This window comes from Ochlerotatus camptorhynchus, unplaced genomic scaffold (assembly GCF_037179485.1).
Source record: "Ochlerotatus camptorhynchus isolate MF236.1 unplaced genomic scaffold, CSIRO-AGI_Acam_v1.1 ptg000312l, whole genome shotgun sequence".
Taxonomy (NCBI): Eukaryota; Metazoa; Arthropoda; class Insecta; order Diptera; family Culicidae; genus Ochlerotatus; species Ochlerotatus camptorhynchus.
In genome coordinates, this window is record NW_027040800.1 from 2,793,118 (window position 1) to 2,812,833 (window position 19,716).

General features: G+C 45.2%; 1 protein-coding gene across 1 annotated transcript in view; it reads right to left on the minus strand.

The window, feature by feature from the left end:
• Nucleotides 1–3,244: 3,244 nt before the first annotated feature.
• Ptx1 (pituitary homeobox homolog Ptx1) overlaps nt 3,245–19,716 on the minus strand; it is a 170,647-nt gene continuing 154,175 nt past the window's right edge. The window contains exon 4 of the mRNA XM_065229263.1: nt 3,245–4,900. Coding sequence (XP_065085335.1) covers nt 4,298–4,900 — 603 coding nt within the window. The 3' untranslated portion in view covers nt 3,245–4,297. The remainder of the gene's footprint in view (nt 4,901–19,716) is intronic.

Here is a 19,716-nt window from a genome sequence, read left to right on the forward strand (position 1 = left end):
CAATTGATATTTTTCCGCTCTCATGGGCTCGCAATATCACGAGTGATATTGGATCAAAATATTATGCTTGATATTGATTTTACAAGCTCCTTTGATATTGCGAGACTATTCACAACGTGCAAATAGCAAGCTGAGAGTTGATTCGACACAAAAATGATTCCATTGCACATCGTTTTCTTAGAAAGAGAAAGCATAGTTTGCTATCTCTTTTTAATCTTCACCGATGGCAGACGCGAAGGGACTGCTGCAAGCCGTTATGGAAGTTTCGGTTGCATTCGGGTGTAAAGCAAAAATCATTTAACTCCATCTCACCACAGTTTGGTGAGATTTCCAGTTGGTGAGTTTTGTTAGCTTGATATTCCGAGCTGCGATATCACAGCTTGCAAAATCAACCGCAGTTGTTTGCTTGTTGATTTTTGTCTACGAAAATCAAGCGTGATCTTGGTTGGTGAGATTTGATTTTTTGATATTTTCCCAACACTGTTCCGAACTTTGGCACCGTCGATTCGGCCAAAGAGTATTCAAAAGCTCATCGGCGGGGCGCTAGTAAGGGGCCGAAAGTGTTACCGTTTGCGAACCGTGTGTTGTATGCAAACGCGTGTGCCTGAGTTGATACATTCAGATGTTTGCGGGTCCGTAACACCGATTGGCCTTGATAACGCAAATAACTTTGTGACGTTCGTCGATGACTGGTGTACCGGATCGAAAGCAAGGACGAAGTGCTTGAGTGTTTCAAGAACTATGAAGCGCAGGCGATAGCTAAGTTCGGCCAGCAAATATCGCGTCGTTGCTGCGACAACGGCGGCAAGTATGGTAGCTGGAAGGGTATCCGAGTGAAGTGGACAGTTCCTCACACTCCAGAACAAAACAGAGTCAGTGAGAGGATGAACCGTACTCTGCTTGAAAAGGTTCAAACGATGCTCGAGGACTCTGGATTGGATAAGCGATTTTGACGACAGGATTTACTGAATCGGAGCCCATCAAATGCGATCGATTTGGATGCGACCCCGTACCAGTTGTGGGATGGAAGGAAAGCCGATGTGTCTAAGCTGCGAGCGTTCGGCTCTAGTGCTAGATGCTAAAGCGTGGAAAGGCATATTTGTTGGCTATGCCTGCACCGGTTATCGAGTATGGGATCCTAAATCCAAGAGGACAGTGCACGCTCGGGATGTTGACTGTATGGAGCATTTCCAGTCGGAGACTAAAAAGAGGTTTATTGACGATACGTTCTTGCGCGACGTGGCTGATGAGTAGTCAGTCTGCAGTGAAGCTGAAACAGAAGTAGTTGAAGAATCCACCAAATCGGATACGGATGAAGAGTATGACAGCTTTACCGACCAAGATCAGCCGGATGAAGCGGCAGTGTCGGATGAAAATGAACGACCCCACCGCGAGTGGAAGATCCCCGGGTGGCATGCCGATTACGAGATGGAGAACGCAGCCAAACTCGATTGCTGATGAGCAGAAGCGAAGCGACTGGGTAAAGTGGCAGGTGGCAATCAACGAAGAAATTACTTGCTAACCGTAAGCCCATCACCAGTAAATGGGTGTTCAAGGTGAAACGTGGTTTGAATGGCGACCTGATCACTACAAGGCTCGCAGAAATACACCTTTAAATAGACACTTTGCGCACTGGCTTGTCACCTGCTTGGTTCACCAGATGTACGTGAAGACGGCTTTCCTGAACGGAAGGCTAACTGAAGAAATTTGCATGGTTCAACCGCAAGGCTTTGTGAAAGGGAAGGGTTTAGTGTGACATTTGGAGCAGTCGCTATACGGGCTGAGAGCAAACCTCACGTGCGTGGAACGATCGTTTTGTTGAAGATCGTTTGGGTTTCAAGCAGGCTTGCTGAAAATCCTCAAACTCACTGGAGGTTTTAAAACACTCTTGTCCTGCGAGTTTAGCCAACCCTCACCTCGAGAGAGAGAGGGAGAGTGAACTTCAGCGAGTAGATGATTTGACGTGAGGTGCGCTTTTCGAGACTCCGGATGACTTTTTCGTTCGACGCAAGAAGCTCAGAGTTCACCCAGAGTGAGAGTAAGAGCGTGTGATAGAAAACATGAAAATGAATGGCAGCAAACCTCACTCTAATTTTATCCCCATTGGCTCACAAGCTCTAAAGCTCAGTGGAATGGTTTGGCAGTAGGCATTCTACTCCTCAGAGAAATCCTACGCTCGGCTCGTTTCAAACTCGCGAGTGAGGCTCAATTAAGCCTGGTTTCAAGCGGAGTGCCAATGATCAGTGCTTGTACACCCTAAAGATTGGAACAGACAGGGTGATCTTGGTATTGTATGTGGACGACGTTATGCTCGCGGGTGATTCGTTGAAAGCGGTTGAAGCTGTCAAGCGGTGCCTCAATCGGAAGTTTGAAATGACCTATACAGGTGAAACTAAATCATTCCTTGGGATGAAAATTAACCACAACGTGGAATCTGGACTGATGAGGATTAATCAGTGACTGTACCTGGAGGATCTTTTGAGGCGATTCGAGTTTTCCTGGTAGAATCCATTCCGAAACCACTTTATGTTCAACATATAATACTACGTGAATTTCAGCCGAATTTTATAAAACTTAGTATATCTCAGTTCCTTGAAAATGTACAGCTTGTTTTGCCTTGGGCAACTTTTCATAAAAATTAACGATCTACAACTTTGCCTAGGACAGCAAACCTCTATCTAGCGAAATCTAGCGTTTGTATCACTGTGCCATTTTTGCGGCAAAAACTTGAACTACTTTTATACACCAAATTGTAGTCCTGATAAATCCAAGAACGATGCAATCCCAGATCGTTATTAATTTTTTAGCGATGCCAGCTGCTAGAGGAAAGCCATTGTTTACAAAAGGCAAAATTGCATTTTGAAAACTGAGCAAAGAGCTCATTGAGATAAGTGAAATCGATAGTTTAGTAATTTCGATACAAAAATCAGTGTTTCAATCGGTTTTCAATGTCTTTTCAATGCCATGAGTACTGAGGAACAATAAGCGGAATAATTGGAAGCCTAATCAATTCTATGATGATTGAAATAATCTAAACAAAAACATTGGACGCCATGTTGAATATATGATGCGAAGGCCAAATACTGCCCTTCGCATCCGCCTGCATTCTTACATTCAGGCTGTCACTGCTCGAAATACTCGCTAATTTGAAAGAACCCGTTGAGTAAAATTTAACTAATTTTGAAGAAAAGTGGCTTGACTTATAAATGGGTAAGCATTTAACCCATTTAATGAGTAACTGTTACTCATGAAATATCACTAATGTAAATTTTTCAGATTAATTAAGTAAGCCACTTTTCTTCAAAATGGGTACTTCCAAGTTAGCGTGTAATGTATAATTCCACATTGTCCGCTAGCTCCACTTCCACAACTGCTAATGATGCCCTGGTCCTCGGCTAAGACTAAAGCAGGAAATTAGGCACATTTCTGCACCGATTGTTATCAGCATCGGATGCAAAGTCCCCCCACATTTAGTACGATTACATCCGAAACCAATCGAAATCGCAACCGATCCCCCCAAGCCCTGATTGCCCCGCTAGTCGCAATTCTGTCACAAGTTCGTCCGCTCTATTTACGGAAGGCACCATCTAGGTGCCTCTACATTCAATTTCTCAATCAGCTCCCCAACTGCCCCCACTTCCCCCCGCAAAATTCGTCGCATCACGGCAGCTGCCGAATTCGAATCGATAGAGGCGTCGTCGTCGTCGTCGTCGTCGTCGTTTTCGGAACCGAGCGCACCGTAAGCCGGACTTAATCCCTTTCGGTGTTCACAGATAACGACAGGTCTTTGATGATTCCGCGGGCACCCGTTGAAACGAGACATTCTCGGGGCTGATTTATAAACGTTCCTAACGGGTACGCACACCACTCACTCACTCACTCAGGGAAAAAAATAAACAGCAGCGATGATGCAAATTTGCGCTTTGAACAGGGCCGCCGTCGCTGGCTGCCAAAAAAAATTTTATCATTCGCCGATTTCGGAACTCTAGAATGGGGGATAAGATAAGTTGCACTCAAACCTCAAAGATTAGAGATACACAGGCATAGGCACTGGGAAGGTATCGCGCCGTGTTCAATCGTGAATATCGTCCACATTGTTCCGCCGGTGATCGTCATCGTCCTCGTCCGGTACCATCAGATCGTCGTCGTCAACCAACCCGCCGCCCGTTGCCGTGGGGTTGTTGTCCTTGTCCGTGCAGCCTCCGTTGTTGATGGCATTGATGGCACTGCTAATGCTGGAGTTGTACACGGCCAGGGATGACGAGTGGTGGGACAGCATGCTGCCCAGGGCGTTTTCTCAGACGGTGTCCGTCACTCCGGCATACTGACATGCGGACAGACCGGCCGAGTTAGATCTTGATACGGGCGACGGGGCCGAGTAGGGACTGGAGAAACCGGAAGTGTGCTGCTTCGCCTTTAATCTCAACGTTGCAATACTGGAAGTCATCGCCGTGCAGGGCTCCGCCGTGGCCCGGTGATGGTACATACTGTACGGATTGGTGGGCGTCGTGTACGGACAAGGCGTTGGAGATACCCCGGTGCCTCCGCTCGTACCGCCCAAGCTGGTTCCCATGCTGCCCGTCAGCATCGTTCCGGTTCCCATCCCGGCTGCCACCGAAGACGCCGACGTGTTAAAGCAATTTATGGAATTTTGATGATGATTCGTCGGCACTATCGACGTCCCCAGCGGATTCACCGTCCAGGGGAAGGATTTCGCACCCAACGGGGACGGCACCTTGGCCCAGTTGTTGTACGAGTACGAGGAATACAGACTGTCCGTATCGGCGAATGGTTGCACGAACTGCGGCCCGAAGCCATTCTTGAAGTCAGCCGCCGCTATCGCGTTCATCTGGTTCCGCTCCCGTTTGCGCCATTTTGCCCGCCGGTTCTTGAACCACACCTGTAAAAGAAGAGAAAATGGAAAATAATTACCCTCATTATCGCAAAACAGCACAGTCACAGACACAGCAAACACGACGATGGCACACTTGGCGGGGATCGAACGCCATTAATCTTCATTTTTCTCGGCCATCTTCTTCCGTTCCGTCGTCCCAATCCACTGCAATTTAATACGACATTATTCCCAAAAGAGTCCCGTCCGCGTCGCGGCGACCGGGTGGTGGGAGGTGGTGCAATTACGCGGATCGTTGACTGCCTCGCTCGCTCGCTCGGTCGTACAGACAGAAAGGAATAATGGTGCCGCCGCGCGTTGTGGAGTTTCATTGAACCATGACCGGGAGACATTCAATTTTCGGCGAATGCGCGACGGCCGGCGATGCGATGGCAACCAGCAACACTAGCAACCCCTCCAGCTGGCATACGATTTATATCTCTTTCGATCTCGACCATGCGTTTGACCGTGTCGACCAAAGTTTTTTGTTCAAAACAATGCGAGGTCTGGGCTTCAACACGGCATTTGTGGACTTACTTTCCCAAATAACAGTGGCTTCCTCGTCTCGCCTACTGATCAATGGACACCTCTCTGCTTCCTTCCCGATACAGCGATCGGTGCGCCAAGGGGATCCTCTTTCGATGCACTTATTTGTGATTTATTTGCACCCTCTCTTGCGGCGCTTGGAGCAAGTTTGTGGGACAGATCTGATCGTCGCATACGCAGATGATATCAGTGCTATCGTAACCGGTGCCCAGCAGTTGGATGCAATGCGAGATTTGTTCAGGCGCTTTGAACGAATAGCCGGAGCACGCCTGAATGAAACCAAAACAACGGCAATTGACGTCGGCCAAATCAATAACCCTGTGACTGTGCCCTGGCTTCGAACTGAAACCACAATCAAAATTCTTGGTGTAGTTTTCGCTAATCCAGTTCGATTAATGGTTAAGCTGAACTGGGACGCACTCGTGACAAACTTTGCTCGGCAAATATGGCTACACTCGCTGCGCAGTTTGTCGTTACACCAGAAAGTGACACTCTTGAACACCTTCCTGTCGTCGAAAATGTGGTATATGGCGGCAAATTTACACCCGACGGCAGCACACGTGGCGAAACTGACAACCAACATGCGGAAATATCTTTTCCGTGGAATATGTGCATCCGTACCCATGCAGCAGCTGGCACGCAGACGGGAGGATGGTGGCCTCAACCTACATCTTCCAGCAATGAAATGCAAGGCGCTGCTCATCAATCGGCATTTACACGAGATCGTTTCCCTTCCTTATTACAATTCCCTTCTCATCCAAGTAAATCCACCACAACCAAATTCCCTTACAGATCTTCCCTGCCTAAAGCTAATCCTAAACAATTATTCAAACTTCCCTTTCCAAATACGCCAACACCCTTCCGCCGATCTCATCCATCGCTTCTTCGTAGAACGCACCGACAAACCGAAAGTGGAAACAACAAACCCCGAGATCAACTGGCCCCGAGTGTGGAAAAATATCGCTGCCCGTGGTCTGCTACCTACGCAGCGCAGCTATCTATACTTGTGGGTAAACCAAAAAATCTCTCACCGACGGCTGCTGTTTACGATAAGGCGTGCGGATGGTGAACAATGCATACACTGTGCTGTGCAAACCGTTGAAACCATTCAACACAAATTTTTTGGCTGCCCTAGAGTACGGGCTGCTTACGATGTACTTAAACAAAGGCTGTTGGTTGTGACTGGCAGTCGACGCTCTCTTCGTTTCGATGATCTCCTTCGGCCCTCACTGGAGGGGATTGCAGCGTATAACAGAACACGGATATTGAAATTGTTATTTGTTTATATCACCTTCATTGATAACAGTAATGGCAGGATAGATATTGACGCATTAAAATTTAATTTTGAAGTCGAGGTTTATTAATTATGTGAATAATTTTTACTAAACATACAAACGACAAATAAACGTACTTTTATAATAAAAAAAAAAAAAAAAAAAAAAATTTATGCGAGTTGAAAATGGGGGAGCGATTTCCCCGTCGGTACAGTGCTTGGTTTGCTGATGTTGTTTTGGAGTGGAAGTTTTAGCGAATTCTTTGGGAAATTGAATGATGCATGTTTAACGGGTAACCTTCTCTGTTTTGAAATCACTGCTATGTTGATAACAGAGGTGATAAATGCGATACTTCTGTAATCTGTGTTCCAATTGAATCTGCATTTCAAATGGAACCGAAATCCAAAATTTCTTCAATTTTGGTGCACTGGAACTATTTTAAATAAGTGCGATTACATTAGCAAAAATCACTATCCTAGTGCCCCTCGGTGAGACTTTGTGTGGGAGCGAGTTGTCAACCAGCGTTCCCAGATTGTTTTCCAGCTTATCGGGATCAACAGATTAAAGAAATCGGCAGTGCTGTGTTCCTAAAATTTGAGCTAAGCAGTCGCACCCAACATTGACCTGAGCCCTTAAAATATAAATCTGCCTAAAAGAACAACGCCCCTGGCGTTGATGACGTTGCTTCAAGTGGTGTCCGGCCATTTGTCCGAATGCCGTTTAGTCGAATGCCGTTTCTTGGGAATTAGGGTTGTCTTGCTGAAGTTCAGAGAAGTCCTGCCGAAGTTCAGAGAAGTCCTGCTGAAGTTCAGAGAAGTTCCGCCAAAGTTAGGGAAATTCTACCGAAGTACAGGGAAGTTTTGACGAACTTCAGGGAAGTCCTGCCAATGTTCAGGGAAGGTCTGCCTAACTTCGAGAAAGTCCTGCCTAACTTCCTGGGAAAGTCCTGTAGTAGCTCAGGGAAGGCTTCCGAAGTTCAGGGAAGTCCTGCTGAAGTTCAACGAAGTTTTGCCGATGTTCAGAGAAGTTCTGCCGAAGTTCAGCGAAGTTTTGCCAAAGTTCAAAGAAGTTCTGTCGAAGTTCAGGAAAGTCCTGCCATTTCAATTCTTGAGAATCAGCGAAGTCCTGCTGAAGTTCAGAGAAGTTCTGCTGAAGTTCAGAAAAGTTCTGCTGAAGGTCAGGGATGCTCTGCCGAAGTTCAGGGAAGTATTGCCAATGTTCAGCGAAGTTTTGCCAAAATTCAAAGAAGTTCTGTCGAAGTTCAGGAAAGTCCTGCCATTTCAATTCTCGGAAATCATCGAAGTCCTGCTGAAGTTCAGGGAAGTTCTGCTGAGGTTCAGAAAAGTTCTGCTGAAGGTCAGGGAAGCTCTGCCGAAGTTCAGGGAAGTCTTGCCAATGTCCAGGGAAATCCTGGCTAGTTAGTTAGTTAGTTATCTTTATTAAGAAGACTTTCAGCCGCCGCCGCCGGGATGTTCTGAGGCATAACATCTCTGATCACGCCTTCCTTCGGATGGGAAGTAAAGCCGTTGGTCCCCGGTTCATGAGTTGATGGGTCGAAAGGTAGGGTCCAGGTGTGGGAGCTGCCTTCCTGGCACGTCGGTAGCATTGGTGCTCAGCACGGAAAACAAGATCGAAGGAAAAAACAAACCAGAGGACTTTCAGCCGAACGCTGGTTCGTCTCCGAGCAGGGAAGTCCTGCCATTTCAATTCTTGGAAATCAGGGAAGGCCTGCCGAAGTTAGGGAAATTCTGCCGAAGTACAGGGAAGTTTTGACGAACTTCAGGGAAGTCCAAATAATGTTCAGGGAAGTCCTGCCTAACTTCTAGAAAGTCCTGACGAACTTCGGGAAAGTCCTGCCGTAGTTCAGGGAAGGCTTCCGAAGTTCAGGGAAGTCCTGCTGAAGTTCAGCGAAGTCCTGCCAATGTTCAGAGAAGTTCTGCCGAAGTACAGCGAAGTTTTTCCGAAGTTCAGAGAAGTTCTACCGAAGTTCAGGAAAGTCCTGCCATTTCAATTCTTGAAAATCAGCGAAGTCCTACCGAAGCTCAGGGAAGTTCTGTTGAGGTTCAGAAAAGTTCTGTTGAAGGTCAGGGAAATTCTGCCGAAGTTTAGGGAAGTTTAACCGAACTTCAGGGAAGTCTTCCCAATGTTCAGGGAAGTCCTGGCTAGTCAATTAGTTAGTTATCTTTATTAATAAGACCTTCAGCCGAACGCTAGTTCGTCTCCGAGCAGGGAAGTCCTGCCATTTCAATTCTTGGAAATCAGGGAAGTCCTGATGAAGTTCAGAGAACTGCTGCTGAAGATCAGGGAAGGCCTGCTGAACCTCAGGGAAGTCCTGCCGAAGTTAGGGAAATTCTGCCGAAGTACAGGGAAGTTTTGACGAACTTCAGGGAAGTCCAGTTAATGTTCAGGGAAGGCCTGCCTAACTTCTAGAAAGTCCTGCCGAACTTCGAGAAAATCCTGTCACAGTTCAGGGAAGGCTTTCGAAGTTCAGGGAAGTCTTGCTGAAGTTCAGCGAAGTTCTGCCGATGTTTAGAGAAGTTCTGTCGAAGTTCAGAGAAGTTCTGCCGATGTTCAGGAAAGTTCTGCTATTTCAATTCTTGAAAATCAGCGGAGTCCTGCCGAAGTTCAGGGAAGTTCTGCTGAAGTTCACAAAAGTTCTGCTGAAGGTCAGGGAAGTTCTGCCGAAGTTCAGGGGTTAAGTTTAACCGAACTTCAGGCAAGTCTAGCCAATGTTCAGGGAAGGCTTGCTTAGGTTCGGAAAATCCTACCAAAGTTCAGGAAAGGCCTGCCGAAGTACAGGGAAGGCCTGTTGAAATTCAGGGAAGTCCTGTCATTTCAATTCTTGGAAATCTGTGAAGTCTTGTCGAATTTCAGGGAAGTCCTGCCGAAGTTCAAGGAAGGCCTGCCGAAGTTCAGGGACGTCCTGCCATTTCAATTCTTGGAAATAAGGGTAGTCCTGCTGAAGTTCAGGGAAGTTCTGACGAAGTTCAGAGAAGTTCTGCCGAAGTTAGGGAAATTCTGCCGAAGTACAGGAATGTTTTGACGAACTTCAGGGAAGTCCTACCAATGTTCATGGAAGGCCTGCCGAACATCGAGAAAGTCCTGCCGAACTTCGGGAAAGTCCTGTCGTAGTTCAGGGAAGGCTGCCGAAGTTCAGGGAAGTTCTGCTGAAGTTCAGCGAAGTGCTTCCGATGTTCAGAGAATTTCTTCCGAAGCTCATCGAAGTTTTGTCGAATTTCAGAGAAGTTGTACCATTTAAATTCTTGAAAATCAGGGAAGTTCTGCTGAAGTTCAGGGAAGTTCTGCTGAAGTTCAGAAAAATCCCGCTGAAGGTCAGGGAATTTCTGCCGAAGTTCAGGGTTTATGTTTAACCGAACTTCAGGGAAATCTTGCCAATGTTTAGGAAAAGTCCTGCCGAAGTACAGGGAAGTCTTGCCATTTCAATTCTTGTAAATCAGGGAAGTCCTGATTAAGTGTTCAGAGAACTCCTGCTGAAGATCAGGAAAGACCTGCTGAACCTCAGAGAAGTCCTGACGAAGTTCAGGGTAGCCTTGCCGAAAGTGCTGCTGAATTTCAGGGAAGTCTTGCCAATGTTCTGGGAAGGCCTGCCGAACTTCGAGAAAGTCCTGCCAAAGTTCAGGAAACTCCTGCCATTTCAATTCTTGGAAATCAGGGAAGTCCTACTGAAGTTCAATAGTGTGATATCTTGAGTAGTTATGAGTTATGACTACTGTTAAGATAGCATAAATCAATCTCCAGCATAAAGGAACATTGACGATAAATCTATGTAAATATTGTAGATTAATGCAAAATGGCACATCCTATGTGGCTCTCGTTCAAGAACCTTACATTTGTAAAGTTAACTTTAATCTAGGATACCTCGTGAACCCAACTTTTGCAACTTTTCGAATAAGTGGAATGCCAAACTCACGTATAATGCCTCGAGCACGAGTGCGTGTCATAACGCAATCATCGTTACGCAAATCTTTGAAATATCAAACAGAGATGCTTGTGATGTTACAATTTATGCTAACGTTGGAGTCCTTAATATATAATACGTTTACTGTTTCAGCACCAGGATTTTACGTTTACATCAGGTTCTTGGTTCAGACGTTCCCAAGAGCTCGTGGCAGTAACCACGGTTCAGCATTACTGCCGAATGTTTTAAATCAGTTCAGAAAATGTAACACTTTCTGAAGTAAGTCGCCTACTGAATTTCTAGCTTTTCTGAAGTGATTAAGTCTAGATAGAGCTGGAATTAGGGCGTAACAGCTTTTGTAAACAATGACTTCTCTCGATGATTTCTAGGAATTCAAGGCACGCCCACGCAGAGCAACATAACCATCGGATAGGGAAAGTCTGTCCCTATCCGATGAGGATGTTGGTTTGCGTGGGCGAGCTTTGAATTTCAAGAAATCATCAAGAGAAATCATTGTTTACAAAAGCTGTTAGGCCCGAATTCAAGCTCTATCCAGAAGTATTCTATGAGCTAAATACACGGATCCAGGGTGTGCACTTTTTCCGACGTGTTTCAAAACTTTTCCAAAGTTCAGATCTATTCCAAGTGATTATGATCGTACTAAGCTTTTCTGAAATGGTTCAGTACTTTCCAAAGTGATCTGAAGCTTTTCTCAAGTCCTTCAGTACCTTCTGAAGTGAGTTCAAGCCAAGAGGTAAGTCACTCAGCACATTGTGCGAGAAATTACATTCGACACACCTTCGGCACACCTTCGTCACAATCCCGTAGGCATTGGATTGTTGTAAATAAAATGGGAGCACTGCTGGACAACTGTCATTGAAGTTGTTCACAACATTACGTGCTGTTTGACTGTTTATTCAGGAACATCCTCTAATTGAATATACCAGAGGAACTCAGACCAGCAGTTCACTTCTTGGTTCACTTATAGATCAAAATACGAAACTTAGGTTCTAGAGTGGGATCAAGAAAAAGAGGCAGATAATCAGACCCCATTAGTACCCTTAATTCCAATAATGCTGCAGCTCACGCAAAACAAACTACAGAAGTCTATTCATCATCCTCTATAGTCGGTCTCCAACAATGTTCCCCACCAGTTCCAACTCTTTCCGGCCGCTGATGGACCGTTGCTTTTCACATCACGAAAGGCTAGGTTTCTGGTCTGCATTTGAGGGCATTATAAAATCCTAAAGCACAGGACTTCTATTATCCTATGAACACAAAACTCCAAAATTTCGCACACTCGCCACTTTCCGCATCATCCACAACCGGATGTATCCTTGAGATTTCAAACCAAAACATTCCAGGTGTCAGAAATACTGGGTTGCCGGGATAGGTATTTTACAAGCAATCACAGCTTGCTCTATGATCGGCACAATCGGCACACTTGCGACACACTGATAAAAAATATGACCCGAAATTGGTGTGCCGAGTGACCTACCCCTCGGTTCAAGCTTTTCTGCAGTGATTCAGTACTTTTCGAACCGATTCCGACATTTTATTAAGTTTTTCAGTACTTTTCGAAGAGATTTCGAACTTTTTTTGTAATGATTCTGGGCTCCCCAAAGTGATTCCGATATTTCTGAAGTGATTGAATATTTTCCGAAGGGATTCCAAACTTTTCTGAAGTGATTCAGTTATTAAAAAGTGATTCGGTTTTTGAGGAAGTGATTGCAAACTTGAGAGAATTGGTTCAGTGCTTTCCGAAGTTATTCAGTTCTTACGGAGGCAATCGAAAATTTTTGTAAGAGATTAAGTATTTTCCAAAGAGATTCACATTTTTTGTAGAGTGATTCAGTGCTTTCTGAAATGATTCCAAAGAATTTCTGAGCTTTTCTACAGTGATTCGGTAATTTCAGAAGTGATTTCAAACTTGTCAAAGATGATTCAGTTCTTTTCAAAGTGATTCAATGCTTGCGGAAGTGATTTCAAACTATCTGAAATGATTCAGTACTTTTCGGAGTGATTCCAAACTTTCCTAAAGTGATGCGCCACTTGAGGGGTGGTGTGTTATCCTCACATAGCAACACCATGGTTCCGATGGAGACGTTGTTCCGTTGCCTGGCCCATTTTGTTCGAGCTTGCAAATCAGAAAGGTACTGAGTCGACCAACGCTTCCAAATGTGTTGAAGGAAGTTCTGCACTCGCTGCCATCTCGAAAGCCTGGTCTGATTGAGGTCTTCAAGTGACGGTTCTGGAATTTTTGTGAGTGGTCTTCCCACCAGAAAGTGACCAGGAGCCAGGATTTCCATGTCGTTCGGGTCATTCGAGAGTGACGTAATCGGTCTCGAGTTGAGGCAGGCCTCGATTTGCGCCACCAGAGTTGCCATTTCATCAGATGAAATAACCGTGTTTCCAAGGGTACGTTTCAGATATCCTTTCATTGACTTCACGGCAGCCTCCTAAAGCCCACCAAAATTTGGAGATTTTGCCGGGATGAATTTAAAGTTGATATTGTCCATCGCCGTCTCTTCAGCTACTGTCTTCGCAAATTCCTGGTTATTGAACAGTTTCCGTAGTTCATCCAATTCACGCCGTGCCCCGATGAAATTTGTTGCGTTGTCGCACATGAAGATTTCTGGGCGTCCACGTCGTGCGACGAATCTTCTCAACGCAGCGATGAAGGCCTGACTGGTGAGGTCTCCCACGACCTCCAGGTGGACAGCCTTCACTACAAGGCACACAAACACGGCGACAAAGCACTTAATCGGTGCTCCTTTTCTGTACGGGTACTGGATGTAAAACGGACCACAGTAATCCACTCCTACTCGTAAGAAAGGGGGAGCTGGAATTACTCGTTCCGATGGTAAGTCTGCCATGAGTTGCTCGTGGAGCTTCGGTCGAGCACGAAAGCATTTCACACAGCGATGAATGACCATGCGTGCTAGGTTTCGAGCAGCAATTGGCCAGTATCTTTCCCGCATGCTGGCGGTCAGTAGCTGTTGTCCAGCATGGCGATGCTTGCGGTGATAGTCAGTGGCGATGAGAACAGACAGCGGGTGTTGATTGTCAAGAACAATTGGATGTTTCCGGCCAGCCGAAATGTTGGCATTCGCGAGCCGGCCGCCGACCAGGATTAACCCGTTTACAAAGCGTGGAGTGAGCTGGTTGATCCTCGATGTAGACTTGACTTCACCATTCTTCTGCAGTTCGGCGAGATCTTCGGGGAAACTTTCCTGTTGGGCAAGAGCTAGCAGCTGACGCAGCGCTTCTTCTCGCTCTTCATAACCGATGAAGCCTACTCTACGATCTAAACGGTTCTTGCAGTTGTGGACGAATCTTCGGATGAGAGCTACTAATCGGAGAAGATCGTTCAAAGACGATCGTAGACCGAAGACTGGACTGGTCCCGATCACTTGAGCAGCAGCTGACACAGTAGTTCTTTCTTCAAGAAGAGAGGGATCCAGGTGTTCAGTAGTGATTGTAGCAGTTGTCGGCCAGGATGTCTTATCCTGCCGAAGCCAGGATGGTCCGTGCCACCACATTTGGTAGTCCTTCAGTATATCAGGCGTCATTCCCCGTGATAGAACATCAGCGGGATTCTCTAACCCAGCGATGTGGTTCCGGATTCCTCCACGAGAAATGTGTTGGATCTCTGACACCCTGTTGGCCACGAACATATTCCAGCGAGATGGTGGAGAAGCGATCCAGCATTTGACGATCATCGAGTCAGTCCAAAAGTATGGTTGAGCAGTTATCTTGATACTTTGGACGACCTTCTCGAACAGATGAACGCCGGTGAGTGCGGATGACAACTCCAATCTCGGTATGGAGGTTTGTTTCCGCTTCTTTTCCAGATCTTCAAGTGGAGCTACCCTGGATTTTGCTGTAAGCAGCAAGGCAGTGACTGATCCATCGAATGAGGTGCATCGGAGATAGATGCAGGCACCGTATGCCTTCTTGGAGGCATCACAGAACATGTGGAGTTCAGCGGAGATGGTATCGCTTCCAAAGGCGACCCAACGAGGGACTTGCAGCAGTCGTAATCCTTCCAAACCTTCTCGAAATTCTCGCCACCAGTTTTGAAGCTCTTCGGGAAGAGTATCGTTCCAGGAACACTTTGTTCTCGAAACATCCTGAAGAAATACCTTCGCTTGGACTAATGTAGGTCCTACCAGGCCTAAGGGATCGAAAAGCTTTGCAAAATCGGACAATATGATCCTCTTGTTGCGCTCATTAGCAGGATTCCACTGAGGTACAGTGAATCTGAACACGTCCGATCGAGGTTCCCACTTCAGTCCGAGGCTCTTGACGATGGAATTCGAAGGTTCGAGGTCCAAAGATGAGCGTTCATCCCGCAGATATGATGGGATACTGTTCATGATCTCTCGGGAATTTGAACTCCACTTTCTTAAGGACAGTTCAGCCGTGCCCAGCACGTGGATGAGGTCTGTGGATAGCTGCACTCCTTCTTCGATGCTGTCGACGCTCTTCAGCATGTCGTCTACGTAGAAATCGTAGATTACGGTGTCCGCTGCGGCAGGAAAATTTCCTTTCCCTTCCTCCGCCAGCTTTTTGAGGCAACGCGTTGCCAGATATGGTGGTACCGTACGTTACGGTGGTCAAAACGAAGATGCGAATAGGTTTTCCAGAATCGGCCCTCCACACAATGCAGTGAAGGGGATGGTCCAAGCGATGCGTCTTCATCATCCGGTACATCTTCTCGACGTCGGCTGTTATTGTATATTTCCTCAGGCGGAAGCGAAGCGTTGTTGAGTTTAGGTCCTCCTGAACAACAGGACCTACCATAAGGACGTCGTTTAGCGAGACTCCAGTGGTGGTTGCGCAGGATGCGTCAAACACGACACGCAACTTGGTTGTCGTGCTGTCCGGCTTAATTACCGCATGATGCGGTAGGAAATAAGCAACTGGAAATGTACCTAATTCCCGTGGTGAAATCTCACGCATGTGCTGCATCCGTAGATATTCTTCAATGAATTCGGTATACATCTTCTTCACTGCTGGATCTGCATCAAGTCTTCGCTCCAATGCCATGAAGCGACGAATGGCTATAGACTGCGACTCTCCTAGACGATCCAGCATGAATCAACATTCTTGGGTAGTTGGACGACAAATCTACCACTCGAATCTCTCGTTGTCGTCTTCTCGAAGTGTAGCTCGCCGGCTGATTCTTGTACTTTCCGAAGTGATTGTGAACTGTTTTGAAGCGATTCAGTACTTTCCGAAGTGATGTTGAAGATTCCTGAAGTGATTCAGTGCTTACCCTAAGTGATTCAATTATTTTCAAAGTGATTCCGTTCTTGAGGAAAAGATTTCTGGGGTATACCTACCTCTACCTCTGCATCCCCACAAAGGTCACAGGGGAGTAGATTGTCTTTGTAGGTTGGGTTCGATGGATCAGGATTTATCTTGATAAGTTATGCGCCAGGTGTTTCATCCGGTATTTTCGCTACTGTTTGTATTTTTGTTTTAAACTCAAATCTAAGTTCAAAGAATCATATTGTCGAGCAGTTTTGGGACGGCCTTCTAACAGAGATTTTAAGAAACCATAAAAAAGACTCTATTTTCTCGAGGTTTTAGATGAAAAAAATCAACGGCAAAGTTCGAGCGGTAGGAGGTTCGAGTTCAAATAGCTCGCATGGTATGATCCAGTTTGACGCACTGCAGGCACAATTTCTATCACATTTCCCATCAAGATAGGATCATCTCATGCACCCGATATGAAACACAAATTCCTCCGCATTGACAGCATCCATCGCTTTCGAGCGGAGTTTTGGCTTATAGCGCAAAATGACAAAAATTCCCATCCAATTCCCCGGAATCATTCATCATCGTGCTTTTAATATTGCATTATTTATTGATGCCTATGTGTTTTTTTTCTCTCGTAATTCGAGTTAACTTTTTATCTGTCTCTGCAGTTGGGCTATTTTTCATTTGATTGGACCAAATGGACAAAAGCATGCTCCCAATTGTTAATCCCACTATAGATATTGGTGCAGCAGCATGGTTGGATCGAGAAAAAAAAAAATCCAACAAAATTAATGCCTTTTGACGTTTGATAAGTTATCGCATGCCACAGTTCGGTGCAGATCGGTCCTATGCGTCCGCAGTAACTCGTCGTTGGAAGGATTAAAAATAAATTAAAATTTATATTAAACATCAAAAAGCTGTCAACCGCCCCCAGCAGCAGCAGCAGCAGGGCTGACAGCTACGCAGTGCGAACAAAGCAATCCATTCCAAATGTAGCAATCCTTCAAATCGATCAACTGCCTGGCTGGTATAAAGGTATCAATCAAAATCAAGTAGCCACCGGTCTCAATATTTTAGCCATTTTTCGCCCCGGGTGAAATTACCTTTTCTCAAAGGAAGCAAGCAGGGACGCTGCTGCAGCCCGGGGAAAGTCAAATCTAATAAATAGTTTTGGTTTCCTTAATCCTTTTGGCCCGGGTCCCGGGCTCAATTTCGCACATCTACGCACCCCAGGGGGAATGACAACTTCTTCCCCCGGTAATAAATGTTTGTTTCGTATTATAAATGATCATAAAACGGACAAAACGGGACGACGACGACGACGACGACGTCGAGAAGTCAAACTGTGCCTCTGCTCATAAAAACACGCTACATGTACACAGAAGTTTCACCCTCCATTCGGCAGAAGCTGCCACGAACGAATTAATGAACCGGAGAGGGAAAGTCGGAAACTGCGGCATATGCGTGCGAATGTGCGGCGATATTAAGGAAACATTAAGCAGTAATTGTTATTACACGCTTCTTTCCCCGGAGCTGTCTCATATATTTGCTGTTCGCTTTGAGATGGGACTGAGATTTCCCGGACTGGGATTCCTACTGAGATGGAACATTCCGGGTGTGGGAATGACGACCGACGTCATCGGAGAGCAAGTCATGACTCCAAATTAAGACATTAGTAACGGCTGGATCGTTAACGACCCGTTACTAACCGTTACGCTGGTGGGTCACGTGGCCTCCAATTTCATGGCCTACTTTCCGGTGATGGTGCTTGGTCTATGGTTGGGATGGTTCATTTCCCTGTGGGAAAATTAGCGACTAACGAGCAGTGACTCGCCCGTGTCAGTGTGAGGTCGGAACGAATCGAATGGATTGGTTGGTTTGGTTCCAGTTTAGACTCCACCACATCCTACAGTGCACTCAGAATGTTGCGACGAGGGCGGTATAAGGATCAACGGGGTACGGGTGGGATGCAATGGTGTAAATCAGGGATTTAGCGATTTGTGTGCCTAATCCATTAACACGGTCGGATCGTGTCCTTAAATCAACAACGCATCGGAGGCGGAAGCCCAGGCAGGGAGATTCATTGATTATATCTTTGCGCTAATAACGTTGATGTTTGGTCCGATTTTGACACTACGTTTCCAATATCTTGGAGTCAGGCCTGTGATGTAGATTTTATTTTTCAATCAATACTAACTGAGTGCAGACATATCAGGAGTTTCTGTTCTGAAGTTTTGGGTATTACTGTGCGCTCATATCAGCAAAATTGCGCTGCAAACTGTGAGATCCTATAAGACCCAATAATATGCTCGCAATTAATCAGCCAGCATCACTTTATTGAGTTTACCCAAGACTTGCCAGTCCAACTGCCGTCACACGAATGAGGACGATAGCCGTCGTGACTGGTTGAGGCAGCGTTGCCAGATTGATTTAAAGCTTATCGGTATCGAAGGTTTTAATAAATCGGTATTTATCGGTAATTACTATTTAATTAATTTTATATTTTTGCCGTTTTTTAAAGCAAAATTTTTAACAATGGTGAGAAGAATTGCTTTGTTTAACGGCTTTCTCAGTCTTAAAACTCACTTTAATTTTTTATTTGTTTTAATTATCGTTGTCCTCAAATGGTGATCGAAATTGTGACCAAGTAGTTGTTTCAATTAAATATCATTAAATGAAACAAAAATATGGAAAATCAGCCACAACAACGACAATAACGACAAACAATATTTTCCCTTGAAAAAGGCCACAACCCATGGCCGACATGTTGAGGAGATTACATCGTAGTCGTTGCAATGTTTTAAGGGAATATTTGAATTAACTTCTAAACGAAGCTGAACAAACATCCAGAGAAAGACGAAAGATGCTCTCCTGGCTTAAGTTCGAGTAAAGTCATAAGAAAGTTAGAAAAACATCCAGGAAACTTCCAAGACACGAATTGAGAAACTTGTGGTGAAAATTTAAATAAACTATCGGAAAAAAAAATCGGATGTCACATCCAAAGGAAGCCAGAAAAGCTTCGGAAATCGGAAGTAAATTTTCAGAAGTGACCATTTCCAGGAAAAAGTCCGAAGAAACTCGGAAAAACCTTCCAATAGAAGTCGAACAAAAAATACCTTTGGCTTATGGTCAAACTTCCAGAAGAAGACGAAAGAAATTTCTGGGAGAATTAATTGAACTTCATTGGAGAAGACGAAAGAAACTTCCTAGAGATGCTGGCAGAAACTTCCTAAGGTAGATTGGAAGCAACAATTGAAGAAAGTCAGAAGCCAGAGCGCTTATGGAACAGTCGAAAAAAACAAGTACATAATTCATAAAACATCCCTGAAGACTCCGCAATTTCCCTCAAGTTTTCGGAACATTCCTGAAATGCACTTAGGAATATTCCATAATTCCTCGAAATTCCTTAACATTTCTTGTAATTTGCCTGAAATTAGGGACTACCGGAATATCTCTAATCATCTTTGAAGGTCTCTGGATTTTTTTGAAGATTACGAAATATTTTAAGTGATCTCAAAAATTTCTTAAATTTTTGTAACATCAGCATTGAAGTTCTCTGATCTTCCCATTTTTTTTAATTTTTAAAAGTTATCGACACTGCCATTAAAGCATAGAACTTTCCATAAAATGTTCTCGCAATGTTCTAATGTTCATGTAACTTCCCTTACGTTTCCTTAATTTGCATGAGCCCCTCAGGACATTGCTGAAGTTTTCGGAAATTGCCTGAGTTTCTCGGAACTCCTCTATAATTACAGCAATTTTATTGAAATTAATTGATCTGTCCTGATGTTCTTTGAGATTCACTAAAGTTCCTAAGA